Source organism: Enhydra lutris, unplaced genomic scaffold (assembly GCF_002288905.1).
Source record: "Enhydra lutris kenyoni isolate GAN:26980312 unplaced genomic scaffold, ASM228890v2 scaffoldscaffold51, whole genome shotgun sequence".
Lineage (NCBI taxonomy): Eukaryota > Metazoa > Chordata > Mammalia > Carnivora > Mustelidae > Enhydra > Enhydra lutris.
Genome location: NW_019154135.1, coordinates 13,442,891 through 13,461,788, shown reverse-complemented (window position 1 = coordinate 13,461,788; position 18,898 = coordinate 13,442,891). Strand labels below are relative to the sequence as shown.

Sequence of the window (18,898 nt, the reverse complement as noted above, 5' to 3'; positions counted from 1 at the left end):
TCAGTCAGTGAAGCGTCTGCCTTCGGCTCAGGTCATGATCCCAGGGTCCAGGGCTTGAGCCCTGAGTCGGGCTCCCTGCTCAGCAGGAAGCCTGCTTCTCCCCTTCCCGCTCCCTGCTTGTGTTCCCTCTCTCGCTGTCTCTCTCTGTCAAATAAATAAATAAAATCTTTTTTAAAAATAAAAATAAAAACTAATACGGGGGCACCTGGATGGCTCGGTCAGTTAAGCGACTACCTTCGGCTCAGGTCAGCATCCCTCTCCCTCTGCCCCTCCTCCCCACACACGTTTTCTCTCTCTCTGTCTCTCTCAAATAAATAACTAAAAGCTTTAAAAAAATAAAAATAAGAGCTAATACAATTTACTAAACCTGGGGGTAGGGTCTGGGGTGAGGCCTGGGTGGATGGGGCCTGGGGTGGGTCAGCCCACATCTGACAGGGGCTCCTGGCGTGGCCCCTGGGCACAACCTTGCAGCCCCACGAAGGCCCTGCTGGGCTCCCTATCGCCTATGACGTGGATCATAACACGCCTCTGAAGGAGGCGGTGATCCACAGTGTTGCAAAGAATTTTACATCGTGGGGCGCCTGGGTGGTTCAGTGGGTTAAAGCCTCTGCCTTCGGCTCAGGTCAGGGTCCTGGGATGCCAGGGTCCTGGGATGCCAGGGTCCTGGGATGCCGGGGTCCTGGGATCGAGCCCTGCATTGGGCTCTCTGCTCAGTGGGGAGACTGCTTCCCCCCCCGCCACCTGCCTCTCTGCCTACTTGTGATCTCTGTCTGTTAAATAATTAAATGAAATCTTTAAAAAAAAAAAAAAAAAGAATTTTACATCGTTTTACCGAAGTTACAGATAACATATCCTTCATGCCATTTCTTCATACCTTTGAAAAGACTCAGCCTGTATTTCCAGCCATGCATGCTTTGCGGGCTCGGTGTACCCACGGGAGCCCTGGCGGCCCGTCCGAGGTGCTGCCCCCGGGCAGCCTGCTCCCGGACGGCCTCCAGAGAACAGGGCACTCCCCCAAGCAGCCCCAGTGTCACCCTTGGGCACCCACCCCCAGGCTGCGTTAGCACAGCACTGACCAGGCCTGGGGCGTGGCCCAGTCCCCACCCAGTGTTCCAGCTCTCTGGTCTCCTCTGACCATTTCCAACCAGGCTGGTCTTCTGGAGTTTTCTGAGTCCAGGCCAGCCCTGGAGGCTGACTCTGTGTGGACTTGTTGTGATTAGATCCAGGTGAAACATTTCCTGTTGTCACTGCCACCGGGACTGGGAGTGGGGGTCTCTGTCCTTTCTCTCACCATGTCACCAAGGGCACGGATGTCAGCTGCACCCATGCTCAGTGAGGCTGACTTGGTCCTTTGGTTAAGGTGGTGCCTGACCCACATCTTTCGTAAAGGTACTTTCCTCCACTCCTGACAAGTTAATTAGTGGCCTGGAGGAAGAGCTTATACTCAATAAATGTATTTTGTTGTTGGGTTTTTTGTTTTGGGGGGTTTTTTAGAAACTTCATTTGCTGGCTGGGTGCCTGGGGGGCTCAGTGGGTGAAGCGTCTGCCTTCAGCTCAGGTCATAATCTCACGGTCCTGGGATCGAGCCCCACGTCCGGCTTCCTGCTCAGCGGGGAACCTGCTTCCCCCCCCCCCCCCCCCCCCCCCCCCCACCTCCCCCCCCCCCTCCTGATTTCTCTCAAAAAAAAAAAAAAAAAACTTTAAAAAAAAAAAAAAAAGAAAAGAAACTATGTTGGCATCATGCAACTTTGTATCCTGTTTTTCACTTAGCAAGTCGGGAAAGTCTTCTCATACCATTAAACACCTCTCCAGACGCGATCTGACTGGGTTTCCAGCCCATGGAGGTATGTGACAGCCGTGTTACCCACGACGGTAGAGCTATGAGCTACTGGTGGAAGCTCTGGGCCGCCAGGACTTCTGTGCAGTTCTGCCGGCTGCCGTGTTTTCCATGACAACAGTATCTGGCAGAAGCTCGACAGAGAGTTTGAAGGAACGAACACAGCTTGAGTCTAGATTTTCAATAGCCCATGTAAGGCTACGGCAAACGTCCTTGCCCATAGTCTTCACGTTTATTTCGGAGGATGCGTTATAAGAAAGGACACATTTATGTGGATGGAGCGAAGGAGTAAGGGTACGAAGTCACGCATTAGGCTGTAACCTCCAAACTGCAACCGTACGCGGAGAAGCACTTGGGAGAAAAGAGACCAAAAAATGAACAGGGATTAAAACTCAACACTTGGATGATGAAAGGTCACGACTGATTATGAAAGTTCCTCTGTATTTTCCACAGAAGAACACCTGTAGGCAAAGAAGTGGCTGCTTTCTCTTTCTCAAGCTAGTTCTGCAAGTCAAGAAGCGAGAAAACTGTGGGTGCTTAGCAGCCGTTCGTAATAACTGAGTGTCTAAGGTGACAACCAAGTGCAGGTTTTGGTCACATTCAGAGTATCATGTCCTCTCTGATGTCACATTTTAAAAAGGATTTTGGGGGTGCCTGGGTGGCTCAGTGGGTTAAAGCCTCTGCCTTCGGCTCAGGTCATGATCTCAGGGTCCTGGGATGGAGCCCCGCATCGCATCGGGCTCTCTGCTCAGCAGGGAGCCTGCTTCCCCCTCTCTCTCCCCCTGCCTCTGCCTACTTGTGATCTCTGTCTGTCAAATAAATAAATAAAATCTAAAAAAAAAGATAAATAAATAAATAAAAATAAAAAGGATTTTGTCCAGCTGCCGTGCACCAGGAGACAGCCCACAGGAACGGAGTCCCACGCTCACGCGTTCTGTTGGCACTTAAGGGAGTGGGCCCGCGTTTCTCCAGCGGGAGGTTCAAGGGGTGGGAAGTTCCATCTCATGCTTGCAGACGCAGCTGTCAGATAGCAAAGGGAGGCTTCCCATTCTATGCAGTCCTGGAAGGCTTTAGGAAGGCATATTTCCCCAGTAAACAGGGGAGACTTTTCTAACGGTCCGTATGGTCAAAGATGAAAACACTGTAGAAGAGGCTGACACCAAACGGCATCTCGGAGGGTCCCTGGGGCGGCGGTCACACTGGGGAGAGGGCAGAGCCGCCTGCCAGTCCCAGGCCCTGGACCTTCATGAAGCCACTCCTGGCCTCCCGGAGGCAGAAGAGCGTCAGGGTCCCGCGGTTCCTGCTCCCCGCTTCATGCGGGCCAGCTCTCCATAGAGCCTTCCCCCAGCCTACACTCGCCCCGCCCTCTGGCCTTGTTTTCTTTGTCGTCCTTACCCTGTCCCCCAAGGACACACTGCAACTTCTCGTGCCTCCGCTGGGGCTGAGGCCGGGAGCAGGGCTCAGAGCCCAGACCAGAGCCTGGCACACAGCAGGCCCCATACCCAGCGAGCGGACGGCTCTCAGAGCAACAGAGCACAGGACCAGCCGTTCTTAGGGGAGACATGTCCGCAGTGCCGAAAACCCTGGCGAGCCCCGAAAGGACAGCGGACGCAGCAGGCGCGGCCCACCCGCCGGACAGTGTCGGCAGCCTGGAGGAGGACGCAGCCCCGGCCCCGCCGCACGTGCGCGGAACTCGAGGACACGGGCCGTCCCAGGACGAGCGCTGCGGGACCCCCGGCTGGGAGCCGAGCCCGAAGGCACAGGCCCGAGGCGACCCAGACAGCGGTGAGGGCGGCCGGTGCCGCGGCCCCGCTGCGCCCGAGACGCGCCCCGTCCCGTGCCCGCGACCAGAGACCACACAGGCCGAGCGCGGCCTCCCTGAACCGGCGGCAGGAGCGCACGGGACAGCTGACCGGGCGAGAAGGGGTCGGCGGGGCAGACAGGACGCCTCCACCGCTACGGCTGAGCCGCGACTCTGAGGCCCCGCGGCAGCGACCTTCCGCCCAGCTTTCCCTCCGGGCCCCGCCCCCTCCAGAGGCCCCGCCCCTCCGGCCGGCCTCCCTCGGACAGGTCCCGCCCCCGTCAGGCCCCGCCCCCTGCGACCGCCCCCTTCCGAAGGTCCCGCCCCTCTGGCCGGCCCCACTCTGACGGACTCCGCCCTCCGCCAGGCCCCGCCTCCGACCGGGCGGCTTCCACCAGGCTCTGACACCCTCTTCTGACAGGCCCCGCCCATCGGCTGGCCCGGCCGCCGCCGCCCGCCCCCGCCGCTCCATTTGGCCCCGCCCTTCCATCAGGCCACGCCCCGGCGGCTAGCGAGCAGGAAGCGCAGGGGGCTCCGCAGACGCGGCGTTCGGAAAGGTGTGGAGGGGGCGGAGGGCGCGGGTGGTGGTTCCCCGCCGCCCGCGCTGCCTGCCTGCCCCCGGCCGGCCCGGGCCTGCCGTTCCGGCCTGCGCAAGCCCGCGGCCGCCCCGAGCACGCACGACTCCGGCTCGGGGCTCCACTGCTCTGGCCTGGGGGCGGGGCTGGCGCGCGGCGTAATGCATATGCATGAGCGGCGCGGTGGCTCCATTGTGCCCTCGGAGCGGGCGGCGGCGCGATGGCGCGGGCGGCGGCGGCAGCGGCCCCGGGGCGGCGGGCGGCGCGGAGGGCGGGCTGAGCGCATGGAGCGGCGCGGGCCGGGGGCCGCGGCGGCAAGAGGCCGGGCCGGGCCAGGAGGAGGTGAGCGGGCCGGGGGGCCGGGGGCCGGGGGGCCGGGGACGGGTGCGGGCGGCGGGGGCGGCAGGTGCGGCAGGTGCGCGCGGCGGGCAGGTGCGGCGCCTCCGCCGGGCTCGGGCCGGGTTGGAGGCGGCCCCGCCGCCCACCTGCCGCACCTGCCGCACCTGCCGCGTGCGCGTCGTGCTCTTGGGCCCACCGTCCTCGTGCGCGTAGGGCGACCCTCACCTGAGCCTTTGTTGGGGCAGCCGGAAGCCGGCCGAGCGTCCGGGGGGTGTGCGCGGCCCCCGCGACCTCCTGAGCGGGGCGGGTGACCCGGGGCCCTCGCCCCACCTGGCTCCGCCGCCTCCACGCCGCGCTTGGCCGGTGGGCTCGCCTTCCGGGCTGGTGCTGGGCAGTGCGCTCCCACCGGCGAGGCGATGTGGGACCCGCGCGGGTCTGCCCCGGGGGCGGCAGACCTTTCAGCCTCTGGCCGTGGTTTCCGTGGGGACACCCCTTTCCCAACCGGACGTGCTCACGCCCAGGCGGGAGGGTCACCTGCTCCCCGGACCTGCCCCCTTCATCCTCCTCTTTCTCCCTCTGCGCTGTCCCCTGCCGCCCTCCCTTCTCCGCTTATGACCTGCTCCCTCCCTGCCTTGGTCCCCTTTCCCCGCTGCCCTGCTCCCCCTTACCGCCCCCTGACTTGCTCTCTCCCTGCCCTGCTCCCTCCCCCCATCCTTCTCCCACCCTGCCCTGCTCTCTTCCTGATAGTTGCAGAACACCCGTGGCCCCCTCTGTAAGTCAGTTGTGTTATCTGAGATCTCGCAGGGACATACACAGAACATGTGACTTGGTCTGTAAGAGGGTGGTGGATGTAGAGAGGGTGAACACAGACTCACCCACCAAATCCTGGTGTGCTAGAGCCAGGGGGCCTCTGTTGAAGGGGCTCGAGAGGGGTAACAGGATCCCGGAGGGGGGTCTTAGCCTCACCCTGTGGGTACTGGGCCTGAGGATTTGTCATGCCCAGGGGCTCGCTACAGGCTGGGAGTAGAAGTCAGGGTGGAGAGGAAGGTAATGAAGACCAGGCAGCCAGGCCTCCCCCTGAAGCGTCCAGCGGTAGCTGCCCCCACTACAGGGGTCAGGGCTGAGAGTGTAAAGGTGGGCATGTGTCCTCCCCTTTCCTCAGTCCCAGAGTGGCACCAGGTACCCGTTGTACACATTGTAAACTGAGGCTTGGAGCAGTGAAATGCTCTAGCTGCTCTCTGAAGTGTCCCGCATCTGGTCTGTGGGTAGATACTCATTCGTGGGGGTTTGGGATGAGTGTTGTGACCTCACATGGAGAGCGTCAGGACTTCAGCTCCCTGAGCATGTGAGTCGCCGCCTTGTGTCGTCCTGCCTCCCTGGAGCCATCATTTCCACCCTCTCAGAACCCAGTGGAGCCCAGGCTCCGGTGTCCCTCTGGTCGGAGACTTTCCCTGGAACCACGGGCTCCCTGCTGCCAGCGTCCCTGCTCTGGGACTGTGGAGTAGGCCTGTCCTCCTGAGGTCAGGTGGCTTGTCATGGGGTGTGCTGCTCCTGGGTGACCAGGCAGCAGGGACGGAGTGGAGGTGGAAGAGGGGTGACCCACATTAAGGTCTGCCTCTCGTTGGGACGCAGGAGACTGGGTGTAGCTGCTCTGAGCCCCTGGGAAAGAGGGGTCGGAGTAGTGAGTTTTCTATAGCTCTTTTTCTGGAGGAAGATGTGACCTGACCCACAGAAAGCCGTGGGGCCTTCTAAGTATGCCGGGTTCTGCCCAGGGGTCCTGGCTTCCTGCTGGAGCTGCGTACAGGAGAGCCTCTGGCCGCCAGAAGCCCCCAGAGGCCTGCTCAGGCCTCCTTGCACGCACACACACACACACCTGGGCTTTCCCAGCTCTGCCTTCCAGGCCTGGAAGTGAGAAGAGGGTCTGCGCTCAGACCTCCCCTCTCCCTCTGTCAGGAGCAGAGGGTCACGGAGAGTGTAGGTCTTCTCAGGGAGGAGACAGACTTGGCCTGGCAGGAAGTCACACACACACCCATACACACCCATACAGCCACACAGTCAACTCGCAGTCAACTCGGGGAACTGGAAACATCTGTGGTCTCGTTCACAACAAAGAAGTCTTGGGGGTGGAATTCCCCCGACCCATGGGACGTAGGAGTCTGCCGGGGACCCCAGGCCCCTGGAGTCCCCGCCCCCCCCCCCCCCCCCCCCCCCCGGCTCTCACACTGGGGCGCCTGTATCAGCAGCATCCTTGCCCATGGACCCATTAGAAATGTGGTCTTCAGGCTCCAGCCCTGCAGGTGAGGCTGAAGTCCCGGAGGCCACGCTGGGGAAGCGGGAGCTCGGAGCGGAGCCCTCCAGCCCCAGGGACTCTGGCCGCTGCCTGTGGGACCAGAGCGGGCCCAGCCAGGCCCTCCAGCTTGGGGGGAGGGATGGTTGCCATGGGCCTCCCTATGGAGACAGCGGGCCGGGCGGTGGCGGTTCCTTCTCTGAAGTTTAATTTTGGGGGAATTTTGGATTCACGTGTGGCTGTAAAAAAACAACCCCGTGTCCTTTACCTGGCTTCCCTGGTGATGCCATCTTACAGAGCTGTAGGACATGTCCCAGCAGGAGGCCAGGTGGCGCCAGCTGAGATACAGACACGGCCTTCCCCACCTTGTGTTCACACCTGTCTCCCTCCTCCCCACCTGGCGGCGCGCTCTGCGCTCTGGTTCTGGGATTCTGTCATCTCGGGAGTGTTACGTAAAGGGAACCCTACGTGTGGAACCTCCCGGGACTGGCGTTTCCCACACAGCATGGTCCCCCGAGATCCCTGCGGGCTGCTGGCAGCACGTACACACAGGTTCTCCTGTGACCGGACGTTTACAGTTCTCGGAGATGAATGTTCAGAAGTGCTATCTCTGGTTCATGGGGTGGCTGCGTGCTTTGTTTTACGGGAAGCCACGGAACTGTGGTCCAGAGCGGCTGCCCCCGGTCTGTTCCCAGCCACCGTGGGGACGAGGTCCGGGTCCCCTTGCCCGGCCGGCGCTGGCATTGTCCTAGCGGCTCCGAGGGGGGTGCAGCCAGGGCTCCCAGTGGTTACTCTGCCCGTGCCTGATGCCCCTGATGTGGGACCCCGGCTCCGTGGATTGGACCCCGGCCCTGAGCACTGACTCACTGTCCCTACCGCCTCATCGGTGAAATGTCTGTTCTTCTGCCCAGTTTCTGGGTGGGTTTCTGGGGTTTCTTGAGTTTTGAGTTTTGAGAATTGTTTATATATTCTAGATGCTAACGCTTTGTCAGGGACGTGGCTCTCGAAGGCAGCGCCCGGTCCGGTCCGTAGCTTCATCCCGTCTGGGCTCTGCAGACAGGCTCTCTGTTTGCTCTTCTAGGACGTGTGCTTTCGGTGTGTTGTGGGAGGGCTCTCGGCTCTGGATCCCGAAGATTCTCTCCGGGGTGTTTCCAAAGGGTTTACAACTTTGTGCTGGACATTTGAATCTGTGGCACATTTTGAGTTGATTTCTATGCGCGACGGGAAGATTAGGGTTTGGTTTTGCTTTGTGTTTTGCGCGGGAGTCCAGCGTCTCTGGCACCTCGTGTTGAAATGGCAGGTTTCCTCCAGTGCATGTTTTCTGTACCTTCGTCAGAGACCAGCTGGTTCTCTGGTCTGTTCCACTGACCTACTGGCAGGTCTGTCCATCCGTACCTCCCACCCCCATCCCCATCCTGGAGTTGGACCCGTAGGGACCAGTCTTCCCTTGCCTGGTCATGTCCTGGCTCCCACGCTTGCCTCTGCCCAGAGTCCAGGGGTCTAGAGCCTTCCGGACCCACTGACCCCTGCTTTTTCTGGCCCCTGTTTCCTGAATGGGGCCTGGTCTGGCGGGGAAGGGAAGCAGAGCCAGCTGTGAGGTGAGCAAGCCCACTTGTCTCTCCCTCCCCTCACCCGGCCCGGGCCCAGCCACGCTGCAACTCCAGGACACACGTACCTCCGTGCTCGGTGGGGGAGGCTCCGGATCGCAGTCCCCACTGCACCCCTTCTCCCCCAGGTCCCCACTGAGGGACCCACCCCCCACGCCCCTCCAGGGCTGTATTTCCAGAGGACGTGACCTTCTGGAGGTGCCTGGGCAGCACTCAGGAATGTGAGTCTCGGGGCCGGGTGGGTGCTGGAGCCACTTTCTCACTCCTGGGCCTGAAGGACGCCCTGAGAGTGCCGAGGCGGCAGGACTGAGACATCGGAGGTTAGCCTGGCCCAGGTGATGTGTCTGTGTGCGTGTGTGAGGCCTCGCAGCCCCAGAAAGGCAGCGGTGCTCTGGGACAGAACGTCAACGTCCAGAGGTCCCCACCCAGGACCCCCAGGGTACCCCCTGAGGACCATCGCCAGCCTGTGTCTGTGCTGAGACCAGGCAGAAGCACGTATGGACGTGGCCCCAGCCGTGCCAGCAAGGGTCTGGACTTGCTTTTGGGGGTGTTGGAGGATGTGAGTGGCCTAGCCCTCCGTCACTGGTTTTTCTGAGACAGTAAATGGGAGAGAGTGAGCCTCACGGGGTAGGAGAAAGCCCCAGGCAGGGCACACGGGTCCTGCAAGCATCCACTGGCCCTGCTGCTGTGTTCCCATTGGCCCCTTGCCATGTCCACGGGCACCTGTCAGCCCTCCGCCCTTGGCTCTGTGTGTGGATCCCTCCCCTTTTGGGAACCCTGTCCGGTGAGTCAGGTCTGCCTGCCTGGCCTTGTGCCCACACCAGTCCCAGATGGCACCCTTGGACCCCAGAGCAGCCCTTGGGGGACTTGCTGTAGCAGCAGCGTGCCATCCTGGGCAGTGGGGAGGGCGGAGGGCGGCTGAGCTCGCTCCCCCCGGTTACCAGCGCTCCTTCTGCAGCAGGCAGGCCTCGGAGCGTGAGCAGATGGTGCCCCCGGGTGCTCCTCTCCAGCCTCCTCCCTGGCTCTGGCCTTGAACTGCCCCCTGGCGCTTTCTTGGGGGCTTCGGGCAATCGGGTCCCAGATGCTCCCTGACTCTTACAGATATCCAGGCCTTTGTGTGGGAGGGCGAGCGTGGAAGGTATTGGGGTTCAGAAAGCCTGCTCCCAGAGCTGGTCCAGGTCCTGGCCAGAAAGGGTTAATGCTGGCTTCCAGGCTGGGGTTTGGGGCTGAGGCAGGCAGAGGATGGGCAGGGCGGGCAGCGCAGGGCAAGGTGGCCCTCAGACGCCGGTGTCACCCTGCCCTCCCTCTGGCAGCACAGCGCCGGGGGGCCTGGTGCTCAGGGCTCCCTGCAGGCTGCCGACAGCCCCCAGCTGCTCTCCGCTGATGTCCTCCCTCCTGTCCTGGCAGCCAGAGCAGCTGAGTCCCACGTCACCAGCAGTGAGGACCACTTCCTGCCACCTACAGACCTGGCCTTTAGGCTGCTCCAAAGCCAATGAACCCCATGCACCCCGTGAAACCCGCCCTGCCCCCCACGCCACACGGGTGAGTGGGGCTCCTGCTGCGCTCCCTCCTCAGGCCGCAGGGGTGCGGGCCTGGTGGCGGGGCGGGACCTTGCTGCTCCCGCGCTCAGCCTCCCCAGCAGGGCGCTCCTGACCCGGGCCTCTGACCCGTCTCTCTGCTCGCAGTGATGGTCCGTTTGCTTACGAGGCAGTGCCTTGGCAACAGAGCGCCACTCAGCCTGCAGGATCGCTGTCCGTGGTCACGACCGTGTGGGGCGTCGGCAACGCGGCCCAGAGCCAGGTGAGCCCGCGCCTGGGGGCCCCCCCCCGGACCTCAGGGAGAAATGGAGTCTTCTGGCCTTCATGCCGCTCCCGCCCTGCATCCCACCCCTGCTCTCCTCCCCTCACCTCTGCCCCCTTGCCTCACCCCCACCCCCCACCCCCGCCCCCGCCACCAGGCCTCTTCTTGGAGCGACCGCATGAAGTAAGTTGTGTGGGTGGTGCTCACCGGTGGTTCTTGTTCCCCGTAGGTTTTGGGGAACCCCATGGGCCCTGCAGGGAGCCCCCCCGGCGGCTCTGTGATGCCCGGCGTGGCTGGCAGCGGCTCTGCCCTGAGCTCCCCACAGTGCCTTGGACAGCAGGCGTTTGCTGACGGCACCACCAGCAAGGGCTTCGTGCCGCAGGGGGTGTACGGCCGCGGGGGCTACCCTGGCGGCCCCGGCTTCTCCGCTGGGTAAGCAGGACCCTTCCCTGGCTGCGCTGCTGGGGGCCCCCCCAGGGCTGTGTGCACGCGAGCAGAGCCCCAGGAACTACCGTGTGGCTCCCCCCAGGTGATGGGCAGCCAGCTCTGCTGAGCCCGGCCCTGTGTGTCTCCCGCAGGTATGCGGGCGGTCCGGGGGGGCCCGGGGGCCTGGGTCTGCCCTCACATGCCACACGACCCTCCACCGATTTCACCCAGGCGGCGGCGGCGGCCGCGGTGGCTGCTGCTGCGGCCACAGCCACGGCCACCGCCACGGCCACCGTGGCCGCCCTCCAGGAGAAGCAGAGCCAGGAGCTGAGCCAGTACGGAGCGGTGAGGCTTGGCCGCTCCCCCCGGAGCGCCCACATGTGCTGGTCTGGAAAGCAGGGACCGGTTGGGCAACCAGGGTCAGGGTCTGGGGACGGGTGTGTAGTGAGATAAAGTGGGGGGCAGGGGGGAGGCACGGTGGGGGTCCCTGGGTGGCGCCCAAGGTTGGGGGTTGGCCTGAATGGCTCCTGTCTTCTCTTCCCAGATGGGGGCTGGGCAGGCTTTTAACAACCAGTTCCTGCAGCACGGAGGTCCCCGGGGGCCCAGCGTCCCCAGCAGTATGAACCCTGCCGCCGTGGGAGGGCTGCTGGGCCCCTCTGGCATGAGCCCCATGGGCATGAACCCCACCCGGGCAACAGGCATGGCACCCCTGTATGCAGGGCAGCGCCTGCCCCAGCACGGGTACCCCGGGCCTCCCCAGGCCCAGCCGCTGCCCCGACAGGGGCTCAAGAGGGCCTACTCCAGTGAGGTGAGCGTCCGGACCGCCCTCGTCCCAGCTGCACCCAGAGCCGCGGCGGGTGCGGTCGTCCGCGGGAGGGAAGCGGCCACGCCTGATGGGGTGGGCGCCGCGTCCTCCCTGGGAGCTGGCTTCCCCAACAGCCGTTGCCCTAGCACAGCGCCCCTTCTGTCCCTCAGGTTTACCCCGGGCAGCAGAACCTGCCCGGAAGCCAGTATGCACCTGGCGCTGGGCAGCCTCCCACCCCTTCCTCCTACCCTGGGCACCGGCTGCCCCTGCAGCAGAGTGTGGCCCAGGCCCTGCCAGCCGCCGGCCCTGCAGGATTGCACTACAAGGTAGGGTTGGGCCCTCTGGCCCACCGCACCCCGCGGGGCCCTGTGCTGGGCCCTAGCCAGGCTGACAAGGGAGCTGGCCCGGAGGAATGAGAGTGAGCGGGCAGCCCGGAGCTCCGCGGGGGTCCCAAGCAGTGCAGGGATCCAGTTCTGAAAGGATCCTCTGCAGGATATGTGTATCTGCTCAGAAAATCGCTGTAGGGAGCGGGTGGTGGGCAGGCCCCCAGGCCACTTGAATGTTTTTTAGGGAACAGTGACCACATACCCTCTGCTTGCTGGGGACGGGCCCATCGGGGGCATGTGGGGAGGAGGAGGTGTGTTTTTTTGTCCTCTCCCTGGCTCTCCTGCGACCCTTCTAACTTGGGGGGGGTGAGTAGTCTATCTCCGTTCCTGGAGTAGTGATGTCGTAAATTACTGTGAGCCCCTTGTTGATTACTTGCCGAAGGAAGAGAGCGTCCAAAGAAGAGACTAGAGGCCAGTGCCCCTGTGTGCGGTGGGCGTCCTGCCCCCAGCCCCCTCCTAGGGTTAAGTGCGGGGGCCAGGCCGGGGCCCTGGGCGCATGCACTTTTCTCTCCTGCAGCCCACAGAGCAGTTCAACGGGCAGGGCGCCAGCTTCAACGGGGGGAGCGTCAGCTACAGCCAGCCTGGCCTGAGTGGGGTACGGGCAGACGGGCGGGAGGCTCACGGGGTGGGCCCATGGAGAGAGGGCACCCAAGCAGGAGGAAATTGGGGGTGCCCAACCAGAGCCCCCTGGGACTGCCCCCGCTCTCTTCTGTCCTCACTGTTCCGGCGGGCACTCCAAGAACAAACCCCGCCCCCCACCATTCCACCTTGACCGTTTGCTCGACCCCACAGTCCGCCCGTTCCATCCCTGGCTACCCCAGCTCCCCACTGCCGGGGAGCCCCACGCCGCCCATGACGCCTGGCAGCAGCGTCCCCTACATGTCCGCCAGCCAGGAGGTCAAGTCTCCCTTCCTGCCCGACCTCAAGCCCAGTGTGAGCTCCTTGCACCCATCACCCCCCAGTGAGTGTCGCCTGTTCTCAGCTTGCTTGGGCTGGGGTCCTCTGGGGACATGGAGATTGGGGGCCCACACCCCCATCTTTCACCCATAGACGTCTTAGTGGATTTTTCAAGGTGTGGATCTTCTCTCTAGAAAGACACGCGTGCACACGAAACTCTGGATCATTTTAGGGGGTCTCTGCGTCCCTTGAAGTCTTCTCCCGGCTAGGGACCCCCTGGTCCGGGGTAGACCGCCAGAGCAGAACCTGAGGTCCTAGAAACCTAGCTCAAGCGTGGGGATGGTGATGGGGGTCCATTCACACCTCCGCAGCCTCCCACCCCTCCCGAAAGCACCAGCGGCACCCTCTTTTACTGGGTCTGGGGCACGTTCTCCAGTCATAATTTAGGGGACCCTGGGCCAGGTGCCTGAGGCAGGATGGAACAGCGGGATCCCAAGATCCTGGGGCCCTGGGGGAGATGCTGCCCACAGCCCAGCCCCGAGGTGGGGGAGGAGGGGCCCTGCTCCCTGGCCCACATCCCTGCGGTAAGGGGTGCGGGGGGGGGGGTGTCCTCCGTGCCAGCTGCTGGCTCACGCCAGCATGGCCCGCTCCCAGGCAGCGGCCCCTGTGACGAGCTGCGGCTGACCTTCCCCGTGCGCGATGGGGTGGTCCTGGAACCCTTCCGCCTGCAGCACAACCTGGCCGTGAGCAACCACGCCTTCCAGCTGCGCGACTCCGTCTACAAGACCCTAATGCTGAGGTGAGCTGGCGCCGGCCCGGCGTGTGGCCCCAACCCCGTCCCCGCGTCCCCGCCGGCCTGTCCTCACTGTGCGCCCGGCCCGCGCAGGCCTGACCTGGAGCTGCAGTTCAAGTGCTACCACCACGAGGACCGGCAGATGAACACCAACTGGCCGGCCTCGGTGCAGGTCAGCGTCAACGCCACCCCGCTCACCATCGAGCGCGGCGACAACAAGACCTCCCACAAGCCCCTGTACCTGAAGCATGTGTGCCAGCCGGGCCGCAACACCATCCAGATCACGGTCACAGCCTGCTGCTGCGTGAGTGCCCCCCCCGTCCCCCCCCCCCCCCCCGCCCCCCCCCCCCCCCCGCGTCTCATCTCCCGGCCCCACAGCGTGGAGCCGCCTCCCTGCTTCCCGACGAGGCCCGCGTAGGCGGACGGGGCGTTCCTGCTGACCCCATCTCCGCACAAGGAGGCTCAGCAGGCCCCCCCCCCAGCTGCCCATCCCGAAAGCCTCGCTGGGACTCACCGGGGTGAAGGGGGCAGCCGGGCGCGCCCCAGCCGGCTCTGGGGGGGGTCACGGGGCTGCCGTAGGCCAGGGGCTCCCAGATGCCGGCGTTCTCCCTGGCGGTGGCTGGCCCGCGGCATGGGGGCTCCAGAGCAGGGGAAGCTCCCGGCCGCAGTCCTGACCGGCCCCTCCCGCCGCAGTCGCACCTGTTCGTGCTGCAGCTGGTGCACCGGCCGGCCGTGCGCGCCGTGCTGCAGGGCTTGCTCAAGAAGCGCCTCCTGCCTGCCGAGCACTGTGTCAGCAAGAGTGAGTGGCCCTGCCGGGGGGCCGGGGGGACAGTGGGCGGCCCACATGGTCCTTGGGGCTGTGGTGCCAGCGGCAGCCCCTGCATCTAGCCTCTGCCCTGTCGACACCAGTAAAGCGCGACTTCAGCAGCGGAACCGTCCCCGGCGCGCCCGGGCCCAACGGCGAGGACGGCGTGGAGCAGACGGCCATCAAGGTGTCCCTCAAGTGCCCCATCACCTTCCGCAGGATCCAGCTCCCCGCCCGCGGCCACGACTGCCGCCACATCCAGGTGGGTGGTCCCTGTGGAGCTCTGCTGGGACTTGTGACCGTGGTTCTCTGTCGCGCCCTCCCCTGTCTCCGAGGACAGTCCGCTCCCCTGCATTCGCGGGGTTTCCTCTCAAAAGGCGACGAGGCCGCGGGTGCGGCCCTCCCGAGGCCCCAGGAGGACCCCTTGGATCCCCGACGCTCCGCCACGGGGTCTCCTTGGACACTGCGTCCTGGACGCGGCCCTTCAGCACAGATGCCCAGGCCTTTGGCCTCGTGGCATCCCAGTCCCCGTGAGGACTGTCTGTTAGGAAGGGCGCCCTGGGAAAAGCCTGGCACGTGTGGCTTCTCCACACGCGAGCAGATCAGCCCAGAAGCACGTGGCTCGATCGTGGGGTGCGGCCAGGTCACTCCCGGCCCCCGTGTGAGAAGCCACCTCTCCTGCCCCCAACAGTGCTTCGACCTAGAGTCCTACCTACAGCTCAACTGTGAGCGGGGGACCTGGAGATGCCCCGTGTGCAAGTGAGTATCCCTGAGACGCCCTCACGGCGGCCCAGGGTGCAGGGTGGTCCTTGTCAGAAGCCATCCGCTCCCCCCGCAGCACCAGGAAATACCTAAGTCAGGTTCGGTGGTCGCAGCCCAGACGAGGACGCTGTGGCTCAGGGCAGAGACGTCACACGCGGGATCCCCTTCCTGAGGGGTCACCTCCCACGGGCTGGCCTCGGGCACAGTGACGGAGCGGAGCAGTGACAGGCCTCCTAGCCCCATCCTCTTGGTTTCCGACAGCAAGACGGCGTTGCTGGAGGGGCTGGAGGTGGACCAGTACATGCTGGGGATTCTCATTTACATTCAGAAGTAAGTGTCCGCCCCTCGCTCAGGCGGCGGTTAGCAGCGGGCAGCTCCAGGATGGCTGGGAGGCGCCCCCCACCCCGCTGCTCTGCCATGGCCGGAACCCACAGCCTCCCCCCCTCCCTGGGCCCATGGAACGTGCCGGGTGGCCACGAGTCTTGGAGGCCGGGAGAGGCAGCAGGACAGCGGGTGAGTAGCGCACGTGTCCCCGGCCAGCTCTGACTACGAGGAGATCACCATCGACCCCACGTGCAGCTGGAAGCCGGTGCCTGTGAAGCCCGACGTGCACATCAAGGAGGAACCCGATGGGCCCGTGCTGAAACGCTGCCGCACCGTGAGCCCCGCGCACGTGCTCATGCCCAGCGTCATGGAGATGATCGCGGCCCTGGGCCCCGGGGCCGCCCCGTTCGCCCCCCTGCAGCCCCCCTCGGCCCCGGCCCCTGGCGACTACCCTGGCCAGGGTGAGTACGGCGGGCTGGGCCCGGGGACGCAGCTGCTGCGGGCAAACGGTCCGTCCTCTTCAGACCACTGCAGCGCCACCACGCGGGTCCCGCACCTGGGGCCTCCTGGGGACGTGGCCGTGGGGGTGGGCGGTAGCTGAGGAGCAGGGACCTTCTGCCAGCTTGCTTCTGGGGCCTCTCTGACCGCACGTGTGGGTGTATTTGGGTGAGGCGGGTCTCAGAGCAACGTCTGTGATGAGAAGGGCCCTTTCCTGTGAGGTCTGGCACTACCTGCGGGAGACCACTGGGGTCCCCCCTCCCCGGACCACTCCACCAGCGCGAGCTCCCAGGCCTCACCCAGGACCGGCTCTACTCTCAGGTTCCAGCTTCCTGGGACCTGGGACCTTCCCTGACTCCTACCCGCCCGCCACACCCAGCACCCCGGCCCTTCCTGAGTTCACCACAGGGCTGCCCCCCAGCTCCTATCAGTCTGACCTTCCCAGCAGCCTCCTGACACCAGAGAAGTCTGCCCCCTGTCTCCCAGGGCAGGTCAGTGCCGGCAGAGGGTCGGGGGGTCAGCTTCCAGGGAGGGGGGCCCAGGGCCATCTGACCAGGTTCTTCCCTCCTTCCTCAGATGGCACCAGCGGGTCACCTGGACCCGTCCCACAACCCCGGGCCACAGGGGCTGCATGCTCCCAGCCTTGGGGGGCCCCCAGGGCCCCAGCTGCACCATCCAAACCCTCCCCCAGCATCCCGGCAGCCCCTGGGCCCAGGGAGCTCGGGCCCCATCGGCGAGCTGGCCTTCAGTGCGGCCACAGGCGTGATGGGGCCCCCCATGTCTGGGGCGGGGGAGGCCCCGGAACCAGCCCTGGATGTGAGTACGGGCCCCATGCTGGGGAGCACGTGGGAGCTGGGGCTGGGGAGGATGGCATGCACATCGTCCCCAGGGTCCACATGCTTCATAGAAGGGAGAACGCCGCCGCCCCAGTGACTTCCAGAGCCAGGAGAGCTGGGCAGGTAGTATCAGCCCCGGCGAGGAGGTCGGGCACCTGCCGTAGCCGCAGGGTTGGCTCTGGGAACTGTCGAGCGCCCAAGAAGACTGGGCTTGGAACTGACCACACTGGCTCGGGGTGCGGGCTGGCCTGTCCAACGCCCCTTGCTGGGTGAGCCAGAATCAGTGTGTGAAACGCAGGTAACTGTCCTCAACCTGAATAACCCAAACTCCCTGAAGTTCATGCTGAGGGAAGTTAGAGCCGCTCCGAATAGTGGGTCGCGAGCGCCAGCGAGCCCACCCCCTGCACTGGCCCTGCCGGCACCACGCGTCCCTGGCTGGCCTTGGACAACCCATGTGCAATGATTCCTGCTCCAAGAGCGGCCTCCGGCAGGGGGAGGCTCTGTGCAGGCTGAGGGTCAGGGTCCCGTGCAGGGCTGTGGTGGGTCCGAGGCCAGAGCCGCTGATGGCTTTGCTTTGTCCCCAGCTGCTCCCAGAACTGACCAACCCGGAGGAACTGCTGTCCTACCTGGGCCCGCCTGACCTCCCCACAAACAACAATGACGACCTGCTCTCTCTCTTCGAGAACAACTGATCCTGTAGACCCCACCCAGCCAGCGGGGTCGCGCCAGCAGACATCACCGTGCCCCGCCCCTCCCCACCTGTGGACCCAGAGCCAGGGCCGGGCCAGCCGCCTGGCCCCTGACACTGGAAGCATCTGCGCTGGGTGGGAGGGGGCCGCGGGTGGACCCCCGAGCCCCCCTCTCCAGTGGGGAATGGGGTTCTACTAGATGCTCAGCCCCGCCCCAAGCCACCGCCTGGCCCCACCCCCACCCCAGCTTTGCCCCGCCCACACACACCTGCTACCCTGGCCTCACGCTTTGCCCCGGTGCCCCCGGTCCTGCCTGCTCCCACCAGCCTGCATCTTGTCCAGCACTGACCCTTCTGTCTCAACGAGCCCTTTGCTCACGGGCGAGGAGCAGGGCTACTCTCTCCTGAGTCCGAGCTCGCAGTGGGAGTGGGACCCTCTTCCCACTGGAGGCTCCAGGCTAAGGCTTCAGGGCGGGGCGCTCGAAAGCACAACGATGTACATAACGCAGGGACACTGCGGGTGTGGATGGCCCGTCCCTCCAGCGGGGGTGGGGTGGCCGCAGGCTTCGGCCCAAAGGGCTGGGCGCGGAGACCCGCTCTGTGTACAGATTCTCCAGCGGGCTGCTCCTCCGAGGTCCCCTTTTCCGTGAAAGTGAAGAATCAGTCCCGCTGTGTTTTTTAAAACTGCCTTTCCCGTGTCCACTCTGAGGCCAAGCCAGGTGGGGGAGGAGGAGCCACTGCCCCCACTGGCCCAGGGCCAAGTTGTGTCCCATGTCTGCCCATCTCTATTAAAGGACTCCCTCACCGCGGGCCTGCCGGGTCCCTCCTTCGTGCCGGCCTGCGTTCCCCACGTGGGCGGGGCTCTGTTCCTAGCCCAGACCCAGCTGTTCCCGCCTCATGGTAAATTTCCCTGTCTCTGGAATTTTCCAAGTTGGCTTCTGCCAGAGAACTATTTTGTGAAGTGTCACTAGAGCCAGGAGACACATCTGCCACCCTGTCACCTTGTGTGGGTGTGCCTGGGGCAGGGAGCCAGCTGTCGAGTCAGGGGCCTCTGGAGGGACCAGGGCTGAAGGCTGGGCTGGCTCCAGACAGCAGCTCCAGGAGGCCCATGGAGGGTGGCCCTGGGCTCCCGGGCCTGCACAGCCCCCTCCAGCTGTGTACCAGCTGCCTGGGTGGCCTTTCCCTCCTGGCCCAGCAGGAGAGGCTGATACGCCTTTCAGGGAGGAAAGGGGGGTGCCCATAGGGCACTGGAAGCTCAGGGGGTGGGGTCCAGGGCAGGCAGGCCTGAGTGGCTTTACCCACTGACAACTGGGGACCCCAGATGTGGACCTTTGTGCCTTTGCAGCCTGGCTGAGGGGGCAGAAGCACGCTCTCAGTGCTGGCTGGGATCGGGGGAGGGGCGGACAAGGAGGCCCAGGGATGAGTAGGGCCT

The 18,898-nt window shown here is 64.5% G+C and overlaps 1 protein-coding gene across 4 annotated transcripts; it reads left to right on the top strand.

The window, feature by feature from the left end:
- The first annotated feature begins 4,493 nt into the window (after positions 1 to 4,493).
- On the top strand, positions 4,494 to 18,277 carry LOC111156990 (zinc finger MIZ-type containing 2). 4 transcript variants are annotated; one of them, XM_022518181.1, is made up of 19 exons: positions 4,494 to 4,555; positions 9,854 to 9,988; positions 10,132 to 10,246; positions 10,476 to 10,678; positions 10,825 to 11,017; positions 11,217 to 11,480; positions 11,648 to 11,803; positions 12,381 to 12,458; positions 12,656 to 12,824; positions 13,415 to 13,559; positions 13,647 to 13,857; positions 14,247 to 14,352; positions 14,463 to 14,620; positions 15,050 to 15,117; positions 15,382 to 15,450; positions 15,661 to 15,905; positions 16,264 to 16,433; positions 16,519 to 16,758; positions 17,363 to 18,277. In XM_022518181.1, exons 2-19 carry the CDS (start codon positions 9,939 to 9,941, stop codon positions 17,468 to 17,470), a joined length of 2,748 nt encoding a protein of 915 aa, XP_022373889.1. In that variant the 5' UTR covers positions 4,494 to 4,555; positions 9,854 to 9,938; the 3' UTR covers positions 17,471 to 18,277. The 4 variants fall into 4 exon arrangements, with proteins under 4 accessions (XP_022373889.1, XP_022373892.1, XP_022373888.1 ...); XM_022518184.1 differs by lacking the exon at positions 12,381 to 12,458; XM_022518180.1 differs by having other exon boundaries at positions 16,519 to 17,424.
- Positions 18,278 to 18,898: the final 621 nt, after the last annotated feature.

Bases quoted from the DNA above. Each gene is read 5' to 3' on its own strand.
- LOC111156990 (XM_022518180.1), top strand. From the start codon at position 9,939: ATGAACCCCATGCACCCCGTGAAACCCGCCCTGCCCCCCACGCCACAC. The intron at 11,018-11,216 runs GTGAGGCTTGGC...TTCTCTTCCCAG, and splicing joins AGCTGAGCCAGTACGGAGCG to ATGGGGGCTGGGCAGGCTTT. The intron at 15,118-15,381 runs GTGAGTATCCCT...GGTTTCCGACAG, and splicing joins TGGAGATGCCCCGTGTGCAA to CAAGACGGCGTTGCTGGAGG.